Below are 22,699 nucleotides of genomic sequence, written 5' to 3'. Positions count from 1 at the left end.
GATATTTTTTTTCGTGACTAGCCCATTAAGGTGTTTCTTTACTACTACCAAATTTGCGCATCTCTCTTGCTAGTAGAAGGACGCCATCAGAATTATTGTAAATTTTTTGAGAGTTCAGTGATGCTTTTTTTTTTCTTTGCGATTTGCGCTGATGATTGAATCTCATATTGTGTATAATGTCCTATTGAGGAAAATGGCTTCACCATGTGCCAGAGTCAGAAGCCATCACATGTAACTCTACAGGCAACTTTAAGCCACTATGACATTGCTAAGGTCCGGTAGATTTGTGCAAATACTCGTTAAATCAGCATTTTGGGTATATTCGTTGTTTGGGTTAGAAGTTTTATGTGAAACATGGATTTCAGATTTAAAATATTCTTATTATGGCCTCCTGTAGCAAAGACACATTGATCAAAATTTATGATTGCGGAGTAACGGCAGAGGTAACGTCCGTTACTTTTTTTCGGTAACGGTAGCGGTAACGCGTTACACTTTTTTTTGTAAGTGACGTAGGGCGGTGACGCGTTCCTTTTTTTTTTTTTTACAGTGTAACGAGTAACGTATTTAGTTGCTTTTTTCCAGTAACGCCTACAACACTGCGAAAAAGACACCGTGATGCCCATGGGCGTCGGCAGAATTTTGCCTTGGGGGTGCAAACCCGTGTTGCATCGCGGCTTGGTGAGAGAGAGAGAGAGAGAGAGAGGAGATGAGAGAGAGAGAGAGAGAGAGAGAGAGAGAGAGAGAGAGAGAGAGAGCTGGCATAGCTTGGGTGGGGGGCAAGTGCCGGTTAGGCTTGAGGGGGGCAAGTGCCCCTTTTGCACCCCCCTGCCTACGCCCATGGTGATGCCTCAAAACACTTAGCTCGTTCACGCCACATGACGTCATATAAGTGATCGAAAAACAAAAACAATCGTATCATCTAGCTGTTCCCGGTGTTGCCTCTGTTTGTAATGCACAACAGGGACCCTTTCATCGTCTAGATCTGGTGTCGGTCATTCGGCGCAACTTATGATAAGAAAAGAACTGAGCATGAAATGGAACTTTACAAAGCAACTGCGCTGGTGTTATCATACGACCAGCACACTGCGTAACACGGCCATCATTATTCAGAGGAATTTTACAGAAACATGAAAAACGTGGCCAGTTCGTGATAGTCCACTTTGTAAATGAAGCTTTACACAGCTACCGTTTTTAAACCGGAGGTATCTAGCCATCATACCGGAGGTTTAAAGGGCGCGGGGGCGGGTAAGATAGACTACGACGTTTAAAAATGGCGGCAATAAGTGGTTTTTCTTCTACAGCATAGATGGCAGCACAATACTGTTGCCGTCGCATGTTTGTAACAGTTCGTTTATAAATGTGACGGTTGGTGTCGCTAGTGTGCGCAAGGCGACGATCGCTGATCACGTTACCGAAGACTATGACTTAATAAGACAGGATACTATGGAAGCCAATATTTTCAAATGACGAGTTTGACAAGTCTAAAAACTACAATGCTCATGTTCCAACTTTTCGAAAAACGGGCAAGCACAGCGCACCTTTTACATGAAGGAAACGTGCGCCAAGTTCAGTTCTTGTACTGAGTAGTGGATATAATCTTAACAAAGCCACCATACCTACAACTACATGGAAGGTATAACCTCTTTCGACGTAAAATCGCTAAGGAAGGTAAAGACGAGCGTCAGGACTGCAGACGGCCGCCAGTTCGTCGAGGCGCGTGACTCCAAAGGAGAGCCGCGTATCGTGTCAGAGCCTCGTTTTGACGGCTCAATTGGTTTTGTGCCTGACCTTAAACCAGATCTTCAGGTGGGTGAGGTGATCCCCGGACTTCACATAGGTAAGCCACAAGCCTCCGTCGTGCATCACTCAACGTGCGTCAAACGCTACGGCTATCGCCGACGAACGTGTTTGGCCTCTTCGGAGGCGTAGGTTCCTCATTTGGCCAAATGAGGATCGATGGGAGAGGGTATGTGCTTTGCGAGAGGTACAAAAAACGATTTTATTTTTGCACCACACACACACACACACACACACACACACACACACACACACACACACACACACACACACACACACACACACACACACACACACACACACACACACACACACACACACACACACACACACACACACACACACACACACACACACACACACACACGGGTTTTAACTCACTCAGACCCGACGCAATAAATTCACGAAACAGACGATGAACGTACTACATCGGCGAGGAAAGCTTTTTACATCAGCAAATTTAAACAGCACAAAATACGTAGACACAAGAAAACACGCACACACAGGACCCGTGCTGACATGCATGACATGCATGTTATACTATTCATTTCACAACGTGTCATTCACGTTTGTTGTACGCTAATGGCGTCATGTAAATTCTGATAAATACGAAGTTAGTGAAACGACCGCGAGAGCACCTTTACGTAGGAGATGATAGATAGATAGATAGATAGATAGATAGATAGATAGATAGATAGATAGATAGATAGATAGATAGATAGATAGATAGATAGATAGATAGATAGATAGATAGATAGATAGATAGATAGATAGATAGATAGATAGATAGATAGATATGGTCAAAGAGCCATTGGTTTGCTATGAAATGCTTTGCATTGAAATGCACGGCTTGGATGGTAGGTAACCTTTAATCGCCCATAACTCCCCTGATACTGGGTGTTTCGCTTAAATTATGGTGCGAATTATTTACTTTAGCGATAGCCTAACCGTTTACACGATTTCAAAGAACCGTTTTAGGGACTCCTTAAAAAAAGGAAAAGAAAGACCTAGGACATGATAGAATCGCACTGTTAAACGAATTAAACGAAACATGTGTCGGTCTGTCATTTGTTTTGTTAAATTCCAAGAAGTGACGTGCTTGTTTGCAAACCTAGCACGTGCACCGTGGTACGCGACCGCCCCTAAGAAACAGCGCAGCATGTCGTCGTTTCATGTACCTTTCACTCTGTTCCTTGCCTTAGCCCCCTCCGGAAACGTTTAAAAACAGGCCCTTAATATTGTGTTTTGCACTTGAGCAAAGGCTCATGGTGCGTACCCTAATAGCAACGTCCTACAAGGTTCCCAGGACGCCGCTGCCGACTGGTGTCTGCTCCAGTCACTGGCTGTGACACATGTCGTGAACGCGGTCGCCTCGACAGTGCCCAACTTCCACGAAGACCGTGGCCTGGCTTACCTGGCTCTGGAACTGCTGGACCTTCCGGACTTCACACTGACACGTGACACCATCGATAAAATGTGCGACTTCGTCGATGAAGCGCTGTCATCTGGTGGATCTGTGCTTGTGCACTGCAACGCAGGCGTGTCCAGGTGCCTGTACTTTTTAACCATGCTTGCGATGCAGACAGAATGTAACAGTTGTCACTATTCTGTGAGATGGCGTGCGAAGCTGTGACCTCATACATTTCGCATCAATAGCAATACGGAACCGGAGAGAGATAATAAGATGTAGGCAGGACATCCGGTTTTGCGTTCATTACACAAACAGAACAGTAGCGTTATGTCGAGATAATTTAATGCCGTCACGAAGAAACAACTACAGAAACTTTACAGAAACTTGAGGGGTACTGCGAAAAAAAGATGTCCGTTTGGTATCCCTAAGACGAGCCGACCACGCAACGACAAGGTCGTTCCTTCATAAAGTCTTGTAGTGTTACGCTCATATAGCCACTGCGAGCGTAGGAATGACAGCTTTGGCCAGTGTACGAGTGGCTGTTTGCGCGTCTGCATGTAATACCTTTGAATTCGTTTTTACAGCTAAGCCGTTTACCTGTAACCCATGCGTTCCCATGGGGGTGCTCTTGGCGGCTCGCGTCCTTATGTAGACGAAATTGGAGATGGCTGTAGACGGCGCAGTTGGCGGAATACGCTCACGTCGGAGGCAAGGAGAAAAAGGGAAAGAGTGTGATGGCAGCGCTTGCCTCGGCGTTACGTGGTGGCGCTGTTGTAATATGCAGCAACGGCGAGAAACCGGTGAAGGAGCGTTATACAGGACGAAACTCAGGGATGTAATATTTTCTTTTTCATTTCCTTTGAACCCGTTTGTTTTCTACGCAATAGATTTTACCGCCGAAGAAACGAGTTTGTTTCAAAAATACGTACGAATGAACCCCACCAGCCTCTGGGAATCCGTTATCAATGCATTGAAGTAGTTCGATATGAATGATGGTAGATTGAATCGCCGTGGGTGATGTGATTTGTGACAGTGCAACCTGTAACCAATATTTTCTCCAAACAATTACACGAGCTGTCTGTTTAGTACATAGATTTCTATTTAGTACAAACCCTTAATATGAGTGCCAGGAAAGAGACAGATATGAATTGAGAGTTCTAACATACCGCATGTCGATTATGCGCCACGTGTATTTTTTTATGCGCCATATATATATATATATATATATATATATATATATATATATATATATATATATATATATATATATATATATATATATATATATATATATTCAATTCTTTTATTGGTGGCACGTTTGGCCTATGATGATATGATATGAAGAAGGTGCGTTAACAGATCCCCGAAAATTGTGCGGCGCATTGTCTGACATGTTCATGTGAGCCACGCTTTTGCGATAAAACATTTATCGCGTGCTCCCTCGATGAGCCACAAGGAGAAATCAGCGAATTGTTTCAATTGGACAGGTATTGATATAAATGCGCAAGCAAGCCATCAGTAGCGTTTACTGATAAAATGTACTTAAGTTTTAACACGGCTCATTCTCAAAAAAGAGAGAGAGAAAAAAAATGTGCTGTTGGCATCGTTTTTCATTCGCTTGCCATACTTCGCTTCTCGGTGGACACGTCAACCGAGCCGAGCGGAAAGAAACGTCTGTGCACGTGACTTTGGCCGTTGTAAACTTTCCGAGGAGGTGTTGTCCTATAGGGCGCCTACTGCAAGTGCAGTTGCGAAGTGCCCACCACGCCATAATTCGCCATTACGCGAAGTAGCAGAGCATACCGATTATGGCATTTGTAAGACAATGCGCGCACCTACGTAGCTGCGCACTTTGATGATGATGTGGCTGGTGATGTTAATCATATATATTGCTGAGTCCATCGCAATGGGCGGGGATAAGCTTTAAAGCACCCACTCGTTTGTATATTCTAGGGTGCGACGCCTGGTCCGGTTCTACGCTTGTGCGACACGATGTTGCATCTGTTAACGCGACTCCTCGCCCGACATGACGCCTTAATATGGGGTCTTCCGAAGCAGTTTCAAGCACTGACGGTGTTCTGTGGCACAATACGCGACTTCCACGCGGAATGCCCGGGCTCGATTCCGGCTCGAACTCTGATTGTTGTTTGTTGCATCCAGCGGGATTTTTCGCTCGCAGACAACGCCGCCGCCGCCGTCACCGCATTTTCTGCGACACGGCCTCTTTAACGCTATCTATCAGGGGCCGGCAACCTTTTGAGGCGGATGGCCGAGTTGCATAAAGCCGACACGGCGGGGCCGCACAGCAAATGGGGGTAGGGTGGTGCTTATAGGCAAAGCGAAAAGATTCGGCGAATTGACAGTAATCATTTCCTATAATCAATAGATATAAATAGCTATCGGTAGATATAGTTACGAATTTTATCAATAGATAGCAATAATTGTTATCTATAATCAATAGAATAGACGAATTGTCAATAATCACTATAATTGACAATAATCGTAATATGTCCTCTGGCTAAGTGTGAAAATGGGGCACAATGCAAACTAGAAGCGATCTTTCTTTGTTCCTGTCTAACCCCGTTGAGGTCAAAACTGCCATGTCAGCCTTCAGATAGGAAGTGAAAAGGAGAGGGGGAGTTCCGATGTGAACGGGGGCCGCATAGTACTGCCCTGCGGGCCGCTGGTTGCCGACCCCTGCTATATATCAAAAACACGTGAATGTCTTCAGCATAAACGTGAACAAATAGAGGAAGTAAACTGCATAGTTTTCATACCGTATTAGCAGAGAAAAAGAGAAGAAAGAAGCGCTACATTTAGGTGCTCTGCAATTGCGCTTCTACGCTTCGAATGTATTATAACGGATATAATGGATATAATCTTAATCTCTGTGCGTCTAATAGTAATAATAATTATTCGGGTTTAACGTCCCAAAACCTGAATAATAATTATTCGGGTTTAACGTCCCAAAACCACGATATGATTATGAGGGACGCCATGTAGTGGAGAGCTCCTAAAATTTCGACCACCTGGTATTCTTTAACGTGCATCTAAGTCTAAGTACACGGACCTGAAGCATTTTCGCCTCCACCGAAAATGTGGCCGCCGCGGCCGGGATTCGATCCAGCTATCTTCGGGTCAGCAGTTGAGCACCATAACTGCTAGACCACCGTGGCGGGTCTCTGTGCGTCTCTCTCTCTCTCCCTTGTCCGATGCTTCTGTGAAATTACTTGCCTTTTGAATTCTGCAAATGAGATACAACGTGCAGTCTTGGGCATCAAAATGTTGCGAGTTCGCGTTTCACATCGTCTACTACGCCGTCAGGCAAAAAGCCGTGTAAGATCTTTTTCGTCGATTGACACAACCTTTCATTTTACGTGCAGGTCGTGCGCCCTCGTGCTGGCGTTCCTGATACTGCGTCGTGGAATGGATCTTCACGAGGCCCTAGAGAAGACGCGCACCGCGAGGCCTGTCGTTCGCCCCAACGAAGGCTTCCTCAGGCAGCTAAAGGAGCTGCGGCAGAAAAGCCTGCGGTCTTCAACTCAGCCACCGTCGTCCTGATGTGTCCCCTCTCTTACGTAGAAGACAGAGGGAAGAAGGCGACACGTGTGCATGTTGTGAAGGACGTATTAGTTGGTACGATATAGTGCCTTGAACGCTGCTTGTGAAATAGTAAAACTGGGAGACAGCCCTATATTACCGTGCTGAGATTGAATGAAAACAACATGTGTTATAACATCGGACAGTCAACACTAAGCAACAATAGCAATTATTCAGTCATATTTAGCCGACGTTAGCCTGCATCAGCTAGCCTGCATTATCTACAATATATCTTACACAAGCAAGTGCCAACCAGCGCTTGTAGTATGCAGATAAATGATGTAGTTGATGTCATGTGACTTAGTGAGACACTCAGACTACATTGCCTTCGAGATCGGCTCATATGTGTTGCGTCAGAAAGCGGACATCTTTACCGTGTTATAGAGTGCGGCTGCAAAATGCCAGGGAAGACATCGTCTTCAAAAATAGAGCTTACGTCATCTGCTGGCAGTCGCTGTGTGTAAGTACGTCCGGGTTTCAGCTACAGCTCACGCCTATCTTCCAGTGGCACGGTACAGGTGAGAGTGAGGTGCATAACGCCGCGGGGCAGCATTGTGACCGATATTTTTAGGGCACTGCTTACGTAGAAACAGGGGATGTATACAGGAACCCTTCATGATGAACGGGACAGAAGCAGATCTATCTTGTCGGCTTGTCCAGCTGTAATTGGTCTATCGAGTTCACGTAAACACCGCAGCTATAGTATCGCGTCAAGCGGAATCCGAGTTGGGCTGAGCCAGCCTTGCGTGCATGTGAACGCGGATGTTTCCAGCGCCGAGGTTTTTGAGAGGCCGCAGTGACGTCAGTGTTCTTGTGCGCCGTCAGCGGGAATGGTATCGGTACAAGGCGGAAACAAGCAGTACGCCCTCATCCACATTATGATAAGAGCCACGAAGCGGAGCTATTGCAGACTGCGCCGAAAACCTGCAAGCACTGTTCGAAGAATGCTTCAGGTTTTCTTTGGGCCAAAGTTGCGTAAGGAATGAAACGACTAAATAATCGCTGCAGTCTTGTCTTACCGCTGTCATTGCCACCGCCCTCGTGATTGTAGAAACACTGCTGCATGTTTCAGAAGGCGCAGTGTAACAAAGAGCAGTGCCGTATATGGTTAAAATGAAAACGGTAGTTTAACGGGACGTTGCGGCACTGATCTCATGGTACCTTGACTCTGTGGAGCACGTCTACAGTGTCGAGTACAACGCCGAACAAAAACTTGCACTTGTTCTTCCCATGCATGGCGGCTGCATGCATGAAACTCGCTCGCCGTGGCGTACGGGTTTTCTATCTGCAGCATGTCGCAATGGTTCAGTCTCTCCAGTGTACCTTGAGCAGACTTGATGATCGGCCTTGTAAGGAACAAAATGTCTTGGGAGCCTGTAGCCTCACGGCTCATCAGCCCAGAGAGCCATACGAGTCGTTTTGCAGTTCTTGACGGCAACTGACATAAGTGATCGTCTGTGGGTATACGCTGCACTGCGCAAGTTCATTCTGAATCGTCTGCAGTTATGCTTTCTCTTTCGCACTTTTACCCCCGAATTCCCCTCCCTACGTGGAGAGTAGAAAGTTGGGCGAACTCTAGTTAACCTGCCCGCTTATCCTGCTTTCACCCCTCTCACGTTGTCGGTCACCTTGCCTTGCTGGCTCCCGAATGCGTCGTGTAACACCAGTTTCCACATTGTGTGGGATGTGCACAATTTTTTAACCAAGAGCTGTCGTACGTAGATAACTATTTTATTATGAAAAAAAAAAAAAACATGCGAGAGATATTCGCTTTCTTTAGATATTTGGATATCTGGATATATTTGGATATATTTGGCAGGGTATATTGGTTATAGTGAGGATATTTATGTATATCGTTCGTTGTTGCATTTCGATTTTTCCTTAGGGAACAATACCTTAATTCTCCAGCACATCTGTAGCAGCATAGTGCGGGACCAGGTAGACAACAATGCGACGAACGCACGCCCCGTAATTCAGTTGTGCAGGAGCAAACGCCCGTTGTATCTGCCGTGAAAGACCGGCCGTCAACTACGAAAACAGGAGAAACGCCGTTCGCGTTAAAAAAAATTTCAGCGTCATTAATGTTGAAATACTGCCCCCCCCCCCCCGCCCAACCTTTCTGACCAAAAAAAAAAAAAGGCGATAGGTTGCAATTATTGGCAATAATGATTGTGGCGATCTTCATTTGCGAAGGGCACACGTCAGGTCGAGGCTCAACAAAAGATGCCGGTACACGTAAAGCTTCACAAAAGTTTTTTATTAACAAAAATAGGGCTTTTTTAATTGAGTTTAAGCCCCAGTAATCTCATTCTTGATGCATTTCAACGTTCTCTTGCCTGAGCAGTCAGAGTCCACTTATGGAGGCACAGAACGTTGGGCTCCCTCTCGAAAGAAAACCATGCCAGTCCCACGCTTGCGATACCGTCGCTGACTGTCACTTAAACTGCGCATGCGCTTCGCTTCAGTTTAAAAGCAGCCTTGGAGCACAATTCGTTTCTCGCACTTTTACACGGTCACCGTTTTGCAGTCTCGTTGACTTGGGTTTGAGTAGTGTCGACTCCTGCAGCCGGTGAAATCGCTCCAGTGCATTGCAGCAAGACAGCCTCTTGAGCGTCCTGGAAGATAAAAGAATGTGCGAATATTATTTCTTATCAAATTTGCCTTATTCCAAAGAACCAGACAGAGGCTTCAGTTGAGGGGATGTAGAGGGAGAGGGTGCCCCCCCCCTCCCCAACTCCTCTTCCTCCCACGGAAAAAATGGGAAAACTACACCTCTGGTGCCGAACACGTATAAGTGCGTGGCCACTTGAGTAATGAACACATTATTAGTATGCGAAAGAGAGAAAGAATCGGATTTGCTACCCTGCACTAGGACAAGGCTTGTAGAAATACAAGCAACAGTTAGAGGAAAGGAGAACATTTAGAATAAGAGGTACAGGTCATTGATATGGATTATTATTCTAAAATCCTGAATAAATGTCGTGCTTGGCACTGCCTTGTATGCGCCGAAATATCCAAGCAACGTCTGGCTCTTGTTGTTCTTTGGCATTGTTCAATGAAACGAGTAACCTCACAAATTGCCTGGTCCACCCGCAAACGAAAAAGAAAAAAACAAAAAACAAAAGCAATGTTACTTGCATGCCATCGTTAATAAAAGTCACGACAAGCTAATCAAACATGTCAAATGCCTTGTCAGGATAGTGTGCACAAAAAAAAAAAATCGGCAGATCCCACGCGTTGCGGGAATCTGTTTCATGCAAGCAGTCAGCGAGTACTTCTATGCTGTATTTTATGACTTTGAGCCAAGCGCTACGAGGTGGATCGACGTGTTTTTGTAAGTGTAGCAGCTGTGTGAACATCGTGGGCGTACCAGGCACGTCGACCACACTGGCGTTTAAAAGGTAACTTATGGTGCGAAGTAACGTCAGCCCTCACGTTAGAGTACATACGTCAGTGTCAAAACTAAGTGCACTTTATGGTGCAATCATGCGAATATCATGCGTAACTTTGGTTAATGTATTCCTCCGGGGTCGAGCAATGCTTCAATATAGCTTGCTGAATCATAGGAATACAAATGTAATATTTATTAGACTGCTATAAAAGCGGAGCCAATACTGGAACCATAGACGTTAATCTGATATGACGCCTGTATCGTAGCAGTACATATGTAGTGTTTATTGCTTTCTTGTAAAATTAGATAGCCAGCACCACAACCACAATTGACGTTACATCGACATTACGCCTGCATAGGTTGTTTTTGCAAACCAGTTTATAGACCTGGCGTGGCTGGCTCTATGGTAGAATACCTGACTGCCACGCAGAATGCTTGGGTTCGATTCCTGCTGGGATCCTAATTTTTCTTTCAATTAGTCGGGTCAACGCTACCGATGTCGGTTTCTCTTAACGCTCTCGCATTTAAATTACCAATGTCTGTTCTCGCCGTTCCTGGGTAGATATAAATTGTCAATCACCTCTGGCGCATACCCGTACACCGCGGCCCGTGGTAAACGGGTATGAGCCACACGTGTCTGGAGGAAAGGGTTCACGTTATTCATGTCATGACCCGACCGTCATATTCGTCAAATCCTCTTACGCTCCTACGCCAATTTTGGTATACACCAAGCCAAGAAGGCGATCATGAGAGCACCCAGGCGTAGGCGGCTAGATAGATAGATAGATAGATAGATAGATACGTAGATAGAAACGCTCAAAGTGCCAAAGGTTCGCTAGGAAATGCTTCGCATATAAAAACAAACTGCCAAACTTCAATGTAAACAAAGCAATGAGCTGAAAATCTCCAAACAGTGTTGTTAGAATAACAAATTCATATCAATGTTGATAGCTTTGCGCTACGTCTGCCTCGCTGCCACGGTCCCGTCGACCGGCCGGAACGCCATGCCGAAATGGGGCGCACCCGGCGCACCTTGTCATCGGCGAGGGTGCCATTGTTGGCGGCATCGTGCGTGAGCACGCAAAGCAGCTGGTCGCGGAACTTGTCGCGCATCTCCCTGAGTGCTTGCTGCTGCTGTCGTAGCTGGGCGGCCAGTTGCTCCTTCCGGGCGTCGTCAGGCGGCAGCGCCTTCAGCTGGCGCACGAGATCGGCGATGGACTCCTCAGCGCGGGCCAGCTGCTCGGCGTGCGCTTTGGCCAGCTCGCGCATCACGGGACTCTGTTGCGAGTCACTCAGCAGTGGAGAGGGCTGGCCGCTGTACGGTGCTGCCTGAGGCTCGCCTGCGGTCGTGTTAAAGGTACACGTTAAAGAACCCCAGGTGGTCAAAATCAAACCGGAGCCCCACGCTACGGCGTGCCTCGTTATCTATCGTGGTTTTGGCACGTAAAAACCCAACAACTATATTTGTTATTATTAATGCGGTCGTGTTAAGTATGCTTTAGCAACGCTTGGGAGAACCTGGCGCGCCAGTGGGAAGCACTGCAGATATGTCGTGTTCCCCGAAAATAACGCCACAAGTCCGTCGAAGTCTTTTCTTAAATCCAACCTTTCTACAGCACCTATATAGCGCACTTCAGTGCTTTTTACCATGTACGTGTCGCGATAAGCTCTCTCTGCTCAGGCTACTCTGACGCGCAACAAAAGCTTTACTGAAATGCCTGAAGGCTACGGGACTAACTGACCGCCTGTGACGGCGAGCACGGAACTGTTACTGTGTCGGCGGTAACAACCGTGGACTTTCTCTTCTTAAACTTTCCTTCCGCAGTGTAGTGTAGGCAACCGGGCTCAGTGGTTAAGCTACCTGCTTTTTCTTTTATCCTTCTATCTCTCTCGTTAGGCGTTATTTTCATTATTTACGTTATTTTTTTAAATCTAAAGATTACCTTGCGGCATAAAGCGTTTGATGCATGAAAACCAACTGTATATTAATGATCGATTGTGCTCAGTGGAGTCCAACAAGAATTTATGGTGCAAGCCTTATCTCCACAGATAATAGTGAGGTGGGTGGCTTAGGTAGGGCTTGGTAACTTTTTTAGATGCGAAGCATATCTTGCTCGGAGGTATGTCCCGCGGCGTTGCCCTGGTCGTCCGCACTCACACTACGCATGCGCAACTCCCCTCCTTCCCTCTCCCCAACAGCTGCGCGTTACTCTCTTTACTTCTCTCCCAGCACGTGCTTGCGCTTCTCCTGCGTTCTCGCTTCTGCTCTCGCGGCGCATGCGCTACTCTCCTCCTCTAGTCTCCTCTCATTCAAGTGGTAGAGCGCTGCGCGCGTTCAGTGCAGCTCTTGCTTCGGTTGACTCCTCTGAAATGCGGGCCCGACATGCCGAAATTCTCTCCTGCGCAACGCCGTGATGCGCGCCAGCGCATGCGCGTCCCCTTCCCCTCTCTCTCATCTCCTACGCTGCTCCCCTCTCGCGCGCCTGTCGATCGCGTTCCCCGCTCGCCCTGTGAGAATTAACGGCCAGGCTAGAGGGAAGACACGACGCGCGTAGTGTTCCTCTTCGCGTTCCACGACGCGAGGTCGGTAGCATGCCCAACGAATGCCAACGGAACGCGATCGTGCAAGTGCTCCGGCTTCGCATCGCCTCATGGTCCCCTTTAGCGGGAGATGGTGTAATTTTTTTATATGTAGTGGCGCCTTGATGAGTGCAGTTGCAGGCGCGCGGTGTAATATACACTTTAGGCGGGACACTTCTCCGTTTGCTTGCGAGACGCGATCGGCCAGATAAAGTAACAACGGAGCGCGCCCATCGGCCCAGTGACGGCAGCGGATATTTATCGGCGCGACGACGCAACTTCAAGACAGGAAAAAAGTGTAATCGGCGGCAACGGCAGCTTTCGCCGCGCGTCCGTTTTTCGCTCGCGAAAAACGCGCCATGCGGTTGCTATAGGAACTCCCTTTTCTGTCTTGAAGTTGCAGCGTCACGCCTATAGACATCCACTGCCGTCGCGAGTGTCCTTACCTAAAGCAGTGCCGAAAGCTACGCTCTTAAATGTAAGAGCGTTGACCTAAAGAGTATATATTTTACACCGTGGTTACAGGCATTTCCACAAGAGGTACGGAATATTTGCGGGGCAAGCTAGAAGAGGAGAGAAGAGGGTTGTGCTACAGAGAACTAGAAGTTCTCTTCTATAGTTCACTGTAGTTGTGCCGAAGGTCCTACGACGGCGATCTGAAGCTGGCATCAGTGCAACACCTCTTCACGCAGGAGAAACCGGCCGGTACGTACGTCTGATGCACGCCGTTGTTATCCATGTACTTGAAGAGTGCCAAAGGTCATATCGTTGAAGGTTGATTACTGTCTGCGTCGGCCTGAATGTAGACTGAAGGGTGAAGACGAACGGGGTATCCAAACGATTCGCATCTTACTTAGGACTCATGATGGCGAATTTAACTACCGACAGAACGTATCCCTTTAATACTTTTAAATACTGAAAGTTTCTGAACGCACAGATCGTCGACCCATAAGAAAATCAGAGATGGTTCATTAAGAAGCCAGTCTTTAAAAACAGATAAAGGAAGATTCGGAGAGATGACAGAACTGATTTGTTTCACGACAAAAATGGCAAGGAGGAGACGACATAGAATAAAATTGTGGTCCGCATCACTCGAACGCATGTATTCTTCGCACATCGATTGGGTGCACGGAAAAACTGGTGGATGTTTTCTTTTTCTTTTTTACGTTCACGTTATAGGTATGTTGCTGTCAGACATTGAGGTAGGTAATATTCTGGCTACCCCATATCTCTTGTTCTACAATAAAAGCAAAACAGCATGGGTGGCAATTGCTCTCTCTTGCTATATAGCTTATTCTCGCATATACCTTTTAGCAGATACACGAGGTCAAAATTTTGACGCCACTGCTTTACTAAATTCAGTGTGAGGTCAGAGTCTCTGATAACTTTAAAATGCTGGTGCGAAGTTTCCCTTCGGTTGGTCCTCTACGTGATCATCGAGGAAGACCGACGTTGCTGCATATCATGTGACGACAGCTTTGGTGGCCGATAACTCTACTGCATGTTATGATATGTGTCTGAAAGTTCCACAACAGTTGCTATAATATCACTATGTTACGCAGCTTAAGTATATTATCTAAATGACAATCATTCACAGTTTCGTGCATTATTTACGCAACCGTGTGCGCTCACGCGCACATCGAACAAGCACTTGTTCGGTCAACTATACTTTAGCTACAGAATGTGCCTCATTTAAGCATACTCACACATTAAATTTTCCGCACAGAGAATTCCCCAAAACATGGCGAGAATCTGCGATTTCATCTTGGTCTTGGCCTCACGGGAACACTTCAGTAGAGTACACTGCAATAAACAAAGGTCCGAGATATTAATATGAATGGTCATAATTACGTATAAGAATGTTTTTTTTTTTTTTAAGTACAATGTCGTCGCTAAGATGGCTGCGTCCTGGCAATAAAAAAGTGTGGACCATTGTTTCGCGGAAGTTCGCAGAAATATGGTGGTCGCTTCTAGGGTATAGTTCGTCAAGATTCTGCTGGACCAGGTTGTAATAAAATGATAGAACACCGAAGCCAAGCGGGCAGACCAAATAACAAGCAGAAAAAGGCCGTCTCTCCAAGAACCTGCGACTACGAACATCCAACCGGTGGCAGACAAGAGCTAGACGCACCGTGGCGCACAAATATTATGCCTTAAGGGCAAGTCTATGTCGCAAAAAAAAAAAAAGAACCCAGACAGGAGAGAGTGCACTCCCTTATCCCCATGGAAACAAGTTGGTTGGGTGGGGCAGTCTGGACACTGAACTTGAGCGAAGAAGACGTGTGTTGTTTTGTACGTGTGCATGTAATACAGTTTTTCCATTATATCCTTACTCACGTGTAGACCTCAATTGTTTCGAACGAAGAGCCTCGAACTTGGTTCTCATGTTTCTTTTTGTTTGTTACTAACAAATGTTTTTTTCTTTTCTGCTGTCTTCGCCTATGCATATTCCTTGTCTTGCCCACTCCGAGGCTCATCCGCATCTACCTGATAATAACTTGCGCTCGTAAAGCTATGATTTCTGCCTTTTCCCCTCGGGACGCGTATCAGACTGCACAGGCGTTAAACACAAATTGTGCAAAGTGCCAACCCAATACCTTTGTTTGAAGCGATTGTTTACACATCATGAACACATTGAATCGCTAACATATAGTGTCCCTCATTGGAAACTCATTAGCTCATTAGTTATTTGCGCCCATTCTTGTTACCAAAGCTAACTTATAAAAATATCACGACGCGCATACCGACATGATGCTGAAGTTGGCGATTATCCGAATCCTCGGCGGAAACGTGCCACAAAACCAAGTCAAGCACGCCGACGGCGACGCCGACACCGCCGACAAGCAAATGTATAGTCGCAGTTTGACTGGGTTTCGCACAACGATTCGATAATGTCACCCATACTTACGCTTCGCTTATCGACGGTTTTCCCAAATAAGTGAATAAATATATAGGTATGGCTAACGTTATCTATACTGAATCATTGTTAGCGCTTCACACTAAGCGAACGATTGACCGGTGACACCTTCTACGACACTGCAGACAAATAGAAGCCAGAAGCCAAAGAACAGAACAGAAAAACCGCAATGAAATATATGTCATTCTTATGGGGGGAGCCTTAGTCGAGGTCCCCACTGGCCGTAGCCACCCGTTCAGCCTGGTCGATCGGCGCTCGCTGGTCGGCCAGGTCAGAGCTGGACGGTCGCGCCTCCCACTGCTCCAACCTGTGTGTTGGTGACAATTCTGTGTCTGTTAAGTGTGTGGAATGCTGTGAACAACCCCAGGTAATGTGATATATTGTAGGACTTGCTCCGCACCAGGGGAAGGAACCTCGATTGCACGTCGGGAACATGACGTGTAATCCTTTTAAGTGAGGATGAACCCCGGTTTCAATTTTTCAGCAGTTGGTGGCCTCCTCTCCGGCTATTTTTTGTGGGGAGGGGCGAATACTTGTCGGGTAAAACAAGTACTGATGGGCAAGCAGGTCCCTTGCGATTGTATTGTATTGTATTGTATATTGTATTTATTTCCACAACACCAATACAGATTTGCGGAGGGATAGTGGGGAAAAAAGCGGCTCATAACCGCTTGACCAGCTCCAAAACCCTTACAAAAAAAAAATAGTACAGGAGCAGCAGAGCGGAAATACAGTTTTTCCAGCAGGTTACATAATACACATAGATATACATTACACATTATATAACATACAAAGAAATCTTGTCACTAAGCTGCATAACATAAATGAAATAAATGTTACTTACATGCAAGAAAAAAAATCAAGAATGGTATGAGAAAAACAGGACAAAACATCAATATTGCCAACAATCAGGTCGTTAAGCAAACGAGGCAATCTTGAGCGCAACATCTGAGATCCGTAATTGGTACGAGAATGTGGTACCCGCCATTATTCTGGTTTCCTAGTATTATAGGCGGCTTCATGCTGCATCAGGCCAGCCATAGTAGCAATGTGTGTAACATTTTTGTTCTGCTCAGTTTTGTACGCAAGTACTAAGCGATACTTTAACACAGCCATTACTTTTGGTATCTTGAGACCCTGAAATAAAGGTACTGATGGATAATCGTATGGTTTGTTACAAATAGCCCGAATAGCCCTCTTTTTTTGCTGAACGTATAGCCTGCTTATATTAGTTTTGGAAGTTGTTCCCCAGACTAAGCAACAATGATTTAAATGGCTCATAAAAAGTGAGTTGTGTACTAGGCATTTGATAAAACGAGGAAGGTAGTAGAGTGAGTGAAGGATTCCCGTGATTTGCGAAAGCTTACCAACAAGAAAATCGATATGACTACACCAGGTCATATTCTGATCAAGCATTACACCTAACGATTTTACAAAATTTACAAGTTCAATTTTGGCATTATTTAATACTAGATCTCCTTCAATAATTACATGCGTATTCTTGCTGCGAAATAGCACCGCTTTATTTTTTCCGGGATTAATAGTCAGCCCGTTGTTGAGGGACCATGAGTGTAGTTTACTCAGAACTGCATAGGTTAGGGTTATAATTTTGATATGGCGTTGACCATTATGCCGAAGTGGCCAGTGTCGCTGCTCGGAAAGCTAGTGCGCGAGCTGCGGCGTCCGTCCTTTCATTTCCCTCCAACCCCTGGGGTGTCGGGCATCAGAGGATCGTGTGGTAGTTATGGAGGCGGTGTTTCATTACGGCGCTGCGTCCTTTGGGAATTATGTCTCGTAAAAGGAGACGAAAGGCGGTCTGAGAGTACGTGACGATAGTACTATCATGTCCGTATGTATGGCCAGCGCGATAACCCTGGCCTCAGCCTCCGTCACTCCGAGTCTCTGAGGACTCTCTGAGGAGAGCGCGCTTACCGTTTCGCTGTGTTTGTTGAACCACAGAAGCGACGGGAAGACCAATGGGAGGTCATGACATCATCTACCAATAATCTAGTTTGTCAGAGTTTCAAGGCATTCATGAGTGAAGACAGATGTCTAATTTTTCTAATAAAACCGCCAAACCGATTCTTTACTTAAGAGACATTTGATGCACAAAGAGAACGTTGAGATGAAGAGTTGCACAACTTGTGGGAGATGGCCCATTCATGCTGTGCGACTGACTTTTGAAGCGGAGCAAGACTGCTTTCTCCAAATGCGAGTGTTTAGAGGAAGCGAAAGTACACTACTACGAGGTCTGTGTACCAGCGATCACAGCCGGTGCGTATACCTATACATACATACCTAATTTGGAAGCGAAAGGCGTGATTCCTTCGGCTCCTCGGTGACACGCCGATAGTTGTGGTGCGCAGTCAGTCGGCACTCCAGTCCCGTGCACTAGCAGCAGTTTTCGGTGGGCGCACAGTTTGCCGCACTTATGCCGCGGATTTTTGAAGTGTTCATCGGAGATGCAGTATGCTGACGGCTACGTTTACAGTGTCGGATGTCAGACGCTACGCGCAATCGGCACAGGGCGGGGATGAGACGGAGCAACCTGTTGCGGTGCGTATCTTATCGGGACCGGACCCATGCTACACATTGCGTATCGCATATCGTCGAGTCGTTGGGGGGCATGTCGCGCGCAGCTGCAAGTGTTTCGAGGGAAATGGAAAGGCCGCCCTTGCAAGGTGCCGCCCTGCGCGTCTACACGTAGACGGAGACGGCGCCAGCCAAGGCGGCGTGTGCACAGGTTATCGCCGCACGATAATGTCGCTATCTTTTGCGGGAAACGTGTTCGAGATGTGGATGTCGTGGTTGATATGCATCGGGACGCTCAGGTCACGTATAATTCGCGTCAACGTGCGGGCATTATCTTCGCAATGACTGCAATGTGATCAGTGAAATCCTGGGCGCCGTCCAACACACGGCGTTCTCGTGTGAAAATGCCCGCGTTGGCCAAGACGCTTGGGGCGGCGGCCGATTCTTTCTATTGCCGTCATCGTGTGCGAAATGGGGCGTTGAATCAAGCAGACAGGAGTACTATAGGAGAGGCTGCGTCCGCAGTTGCTGATAATTTAGTTTCTTGGTGACAAACTGAGGAACTACCAATGACAGCCACAGACACTGAATTCAAGATGATCGATGAGGAAGCGATCTCTGCTGTTTATCTAAAATATCATATTAATCATAATCATGCACTATTTTCATAATAATTATTATTGCCTTCATCGTTTATGCCCCGCCTTTCACTTCCTGCGATCTATGCAACGTGCCCCTACTTATTTCAACTGACTGCATCATATGCCTGCAAGTTTCCATCGATTCACGAGCCCCGGCCGACCCATACGACAGCACCCCCCAAAAATATACGACATTCTCAGCCTCTACAAACTGGGTAGAATGACAGCTTTTTCCGCAATCCAATCACACAGAAAACTCATAGGGTCCTTAATGCATTCGCCTAAGACGACTCGAAGGCGAAATCAACCTTTTTGTTCTAAATCAATGTATCGATTCTCCCCCGCCTCCCTCCGAAAGCTTTCTGCGTCTAACGTGGTTTTTCACTGCCTCCAGGATTGAAGTCACTGCAAGCTTTCTGCACCTCACCTGGTTTTGCAGTGCCTCCGTAATCGGCACACCTTTGACGAAGCGACGATATCATGTGATGACGTCTTCGCGTGACGTCACGTTATGTATAGTCATAGTGACGTCATGATGACGTCACTACGACTATACATGATGATCACTACTGTTGGCGCCGACGCCGTGGGACGCCGAAGGTAAGTTTTCGCGTTTGATAAGACATCTAAGGGTTTCACCTTAAAGGAGACGGTGTTGTTCCTTCTGGAAACTTTAGACCGGCACATTCCCCCATGAAACCCTCTTGCACCCAACGTATCTCACAAGCTACTGAAGTGACTGTATACATTCTACTGCGTAGTAAATAAACTCTACCACATCATCATCATCATCATCATCCTGACTACGCCCACTTCAGGACAAAGGCCTCTCCCACGTTCCGCCAATCAACCCGGTCCTGTGCTTGCTGCTGCCACGTTAAACCTGCAAACTCCTTAATCGCATCTTCCCGCCTAACTTTCTGTCTCCCCCTCGCGCGCTTGCCTTATCTTGGAATCTAGTCAGTTACCCTTAATGACCAGCGGTTATCCTGCCTACGCGCTACATGCTCTGCCCATGTCAATTTCTTCTTCTTTATTTCGACTAACATGTCCTTTACACCCGTTTGTTTCCTGACCCACTCTGCTCTCTTCTTGTCCTTTAAGGTTACACCTATAATTTTCCTTTCCATTGCTCGCTGCGTCGTCCTCATTTTAAGTTGAACCCTCTATGCAAGCCTCCAGGTTTCTCCTCCGTAGGTAAGTACCGGTAAGATGCAGCTATTGTACACCTTCCTCTTAAGTGATAGCGGTAAACTACCATTTATAATTTCAGAGTGCTTGTCGCGAATGTGCTCCATCCCATCCTTATTTTCCTAATTACTTCGGTCCATGAGATAGATAGATAGATAGATAGATAGATAGATAGATAGATAGATAGATAGATAGATAGATAGATAGATAGATAGATAGATAGATAGATAGATAGATAGATAGATAGATAGATAGATAGATAGATAGATAGATAGATTTAGGTGCACATTAAAGAACTCCATATGGTCTCATAATCATATCGGGGTTTTCGCACGTAAAACCGACCAGATCAGTGACGTAAATCCACATAAATCACAAGGGGGGCCACATATTGCAGTGGCGGCCATTTCGTTTCCATAAATATGTTGTTTTTAATTATAGAAGAATGAACATCATGCTTTCTGATTAATAAAAAAAACGAGCATGAGCGTTGGCACCGGTTCAGGGAAAACAGCACTGAGTGTAAACGCACTCTGCATGACGAAGTTAGTTTCTAAGCGCAGCTCGTAGGTAGGCTCTAACATATTTCTAGCTAATATGTCATTCGGGTTAAACCATGAAATAAAAGTGCGAGCACTTTTTTGTGATAACGTTAAGAGGTACAGCTTTTCTTTAACTTCAGCTCCATTCCCCATCATGTATACCCGTTAGAAACAGCCTCCCACGATTTACCTTTGAACACTTTCTTGCGAGGCATTGAACATTATATTCATCGGTGATTTGTTTAAAATAACGCAGCCACAATCGAGCAGTCGCATTTATACTTCATTGCGAATTGATTCAAAGAAATCGTCGACATAAGTAACAATAGATTATCGCGGTTTCTTTATTTACTTTGCATTTCAAAGCCCAACATAATAAACATTTGCGGCACGTAGGAATTGTAACCCATAGCATCTCCCAAAGCTCGTGCTCTACAGTACTTCTTAAAACGACAAGCAGCTTTCACTATTTTGTACTTCTTTTCTGCTCATTGGAAGGGCCTTCAGATTGCAGAGTTGATATTACGGAGAGTGCGCTATCCTTAACTGTCAAGAAATTCACATAGCACGTGTGAAAGATAAATTTCAAGGGGGGACACTTTCAAGAAGTGTCCCCCCCCCCCTACGGCCTGAACACGAGGAGGGTCAGCACCCGCCTCCCCCCTGACCCCTCCATGATTTACGCCATTGCCTGAGATTATTATTATTATTATTATTATTATTATTATTATTATTATTATTATTATTATTATTATTATTATTATTATTATTATTATTATTATCATTAACGTATGAGGATGAATTACGGAACTAGAAGTTTGTTTAAAGCACAGAATATGCGCCATCTTACTGGAGTAATAAACGGCAAACACGTCGACGAAAGCGGCCGAATGAAAATAAAGAACAAACCTACTCTTGCCGGTTTCCGATACTGGTCCTTCGCAAGTAATCCAACGGAAAGTACATTGACGCAAGATTTTGCTGCATTCCATGTTCTTAACCTTCCATTATGTCGACTGACATAGATGCTTTCTATTACCTTCTCTTACAGGGGCTTCTAGTTCCTATCGGACAATGTGAGATATCCGGCGAGTGGGTTTTTCGTGACGCACAAGGGATGAGACGATAAGGTTAACTTTCCGATCTTGTTGCTAATGACATGTTATTTATGCATGAGAAAGTTTCAGATTATAATATCTAAACGCCATGAGACCTCCCTTCCACCGCCTATCCCCCCCCCCTCCTCATGAAAAAAAACAAGCGTCGACACTAATGCGCGAGACGCTGACGTCATGGGGCTTTCGCGACTGGCACGGTATTTTTCGGAGCCCCAACGCTTGCGCCAAAAGCTTTGTATCAATGAAACCATCCAAGCGACGTCTCTCACTTAGAACCAAACTTTCCTGATTTCCAAGTGACAGCATTTTTAACTTATAAATGCTGGTGTAGGCTATCGCTTTCACCCATCTCACGCATACAACAAAGGTTGACGGATAGATCGCCGCAGTCTTTGAGATTGGTTGTCGATTTGAGAGATAGTAGTTCTCAAGTGGCTCGCTCGCTCGAAGTTGGATTTTGCCTTGATTGTTGACAGCAAGTTAGAGGCGCATAACTTTTTTTTTAATTTGCGACATAGACTTGCCCTTAAGGCATAATATTTGTTGTGTATATTTGTATTAAATGAGGGCCATCAGTTATGTGCCTGTGTTGTGTTTGAAGTGAACACAGACACATAATTGATGGCCCTCATTGATAATTGATGGCCCTCATCAATTATGTGTCTGTGTTCACTTCATACACAACACAGGCACATAACTGATGGCCGTCACTATCGAATTTATTCGATAAACTTTTGAAATGATACGTATGCGGAAGGCAATTCCTGTTTAAGATTCTAATCATTGTTAACCGTAGCTATTTCAAAACTCGCAACTCCTGCGCGACCCAAAGCCAGCACACGCGAAGATTTTTGGGGCCCAAAACATCTGCTGCCCCTACATGCCTCATCAAACGCGAAATTTGACCGTCGGCGTCCCGCGTCAGTGGCGTCGGGGACGAGTGATGGAAAAAATCATCATCACGTGATGACGTCACGAT

At 45.9% G+C, this 22,699-nt stretch overlaps 2 protein-coding genes across 2 annotated transcripts; one reads left to right on the top strand and one right to left on the bottom strand.

Moving 5' to 3' along the window:
- The first annotated feature begins 1,396 nt into the window (after nucleotides 1-1,396).
- LOC119388028 (dual specificity protein phosphatase 19) lies at nucleotides 1,397-7,422 on the top strand. Its single transcript, XM_037655636.2, has 3 exons — nucleotides 1,397-1,837; nucleotides 3,096-3,345; nucleotides 6,592-7,422. Exons 1-3 carry the CDS (start codon nucleotides 1,627-1,629, stop codon nucleotides 6,767-6,769), a joined length of 639 nt encoding a protein of 212 aa, XP_037511564.1. The 5' UTR covers nucleotides 1,397-1,626; the 3' UTR covers nucleotides 6,770-7,422.
- Nucleotides 7,423-9,301: 1,879 nt separating this feature from the next.
- LOC119388027 (uncharacterized) lies at nucleotides 9,302-17,644 on the bottom strand. The gene is made up of 4 exons (XM_037655635.2): nucleotides 17,629-17,644; nucleotides 14,486-14,582; nucleotides 11,232-11,539; nucleotides 9,302-9,423 (listed from the first exon to the last, which is right to left on the bottom strand). Exons 2-4 carry the CDS (start codon nucleotides 14,541-14,543, stop codon nucleotides 9,322-9,324), a joined length of 468 nt encoding a protein of 155 aa, XP_037511563.1. The 5' UTR covers nucleotides 14,544-14,582; nucleotides 17,629-17,644; the 3' UTR covers nucleotides 9,302-9,321.
- Between the last annotated feature and the right edge of the window lie 5,055 nt (nucleotides 17,645-22,699).

The sequence above is a fragment of the Rhipicephalus sanguineus genome, chromosome 3, assembly GCF_013339695.2.
Source record: "Rhipicephalus sanguineus isolate Rsan-2018 chromosome 3, BIME_Rsan_1.4, whole genome shotgun sequence".
NCBI classification, from domain to species: domain Eukaryota; kingdom Metazoa; phylum Arthropoda; class Arachnida; order Ixodida; family Ixodidae; genus Rhipicephalus; species Rhipicephalus sanguineus.
Note: the sequence above shows the minus strand (reverse complement) of the source record. Positions and strands in the feature narration are given on the sequence as shown.

Coding starts and splice junctions, on each gene's coding strand:
- LOC119388028 (XM_037655636.2), top strand. CDS start 1,627: ATGGAAGGTATAACCTCTTTCGACGTAAAATCGCTAAGGAAGGTAAAG. Junction 1,838..3,095: donor GATCCCCGGACTTCACATAG/GTAAGCCACAAG, acceptor ACGTCCTACAAG/GTTCCCAGGACGCCGCTGCC. Junction 3,346..6,591: donor TGCAACGCAGGCGTGTCCAG/GTGCCTGTACTT, acceptor TTTTACGTGCAG/GTCGTGCGCCCTCGTGCTGG.
- LOC119388027 (XM_037655635.2), bottom strand. CDS start 14,543: ATGAAATCGCAGATTCTCGCCATGTTTTGGGGAATTCTCTGTGCGGAA. Junction 11,540..14,485: donor CTGTGCGGAAAATTTAATGT/GTGAGTATGCTT, acceptor ACACGACCGCAG/GCGAGCCTCAGGCAGCACCG. Junction 9,424..11,231: donor GCACCCTCGCCGATGACAAG/GTGCGCCGGGTG, acceptor TTTATCTTCCAG/GACGCTCAAGAGGCTGTCTT.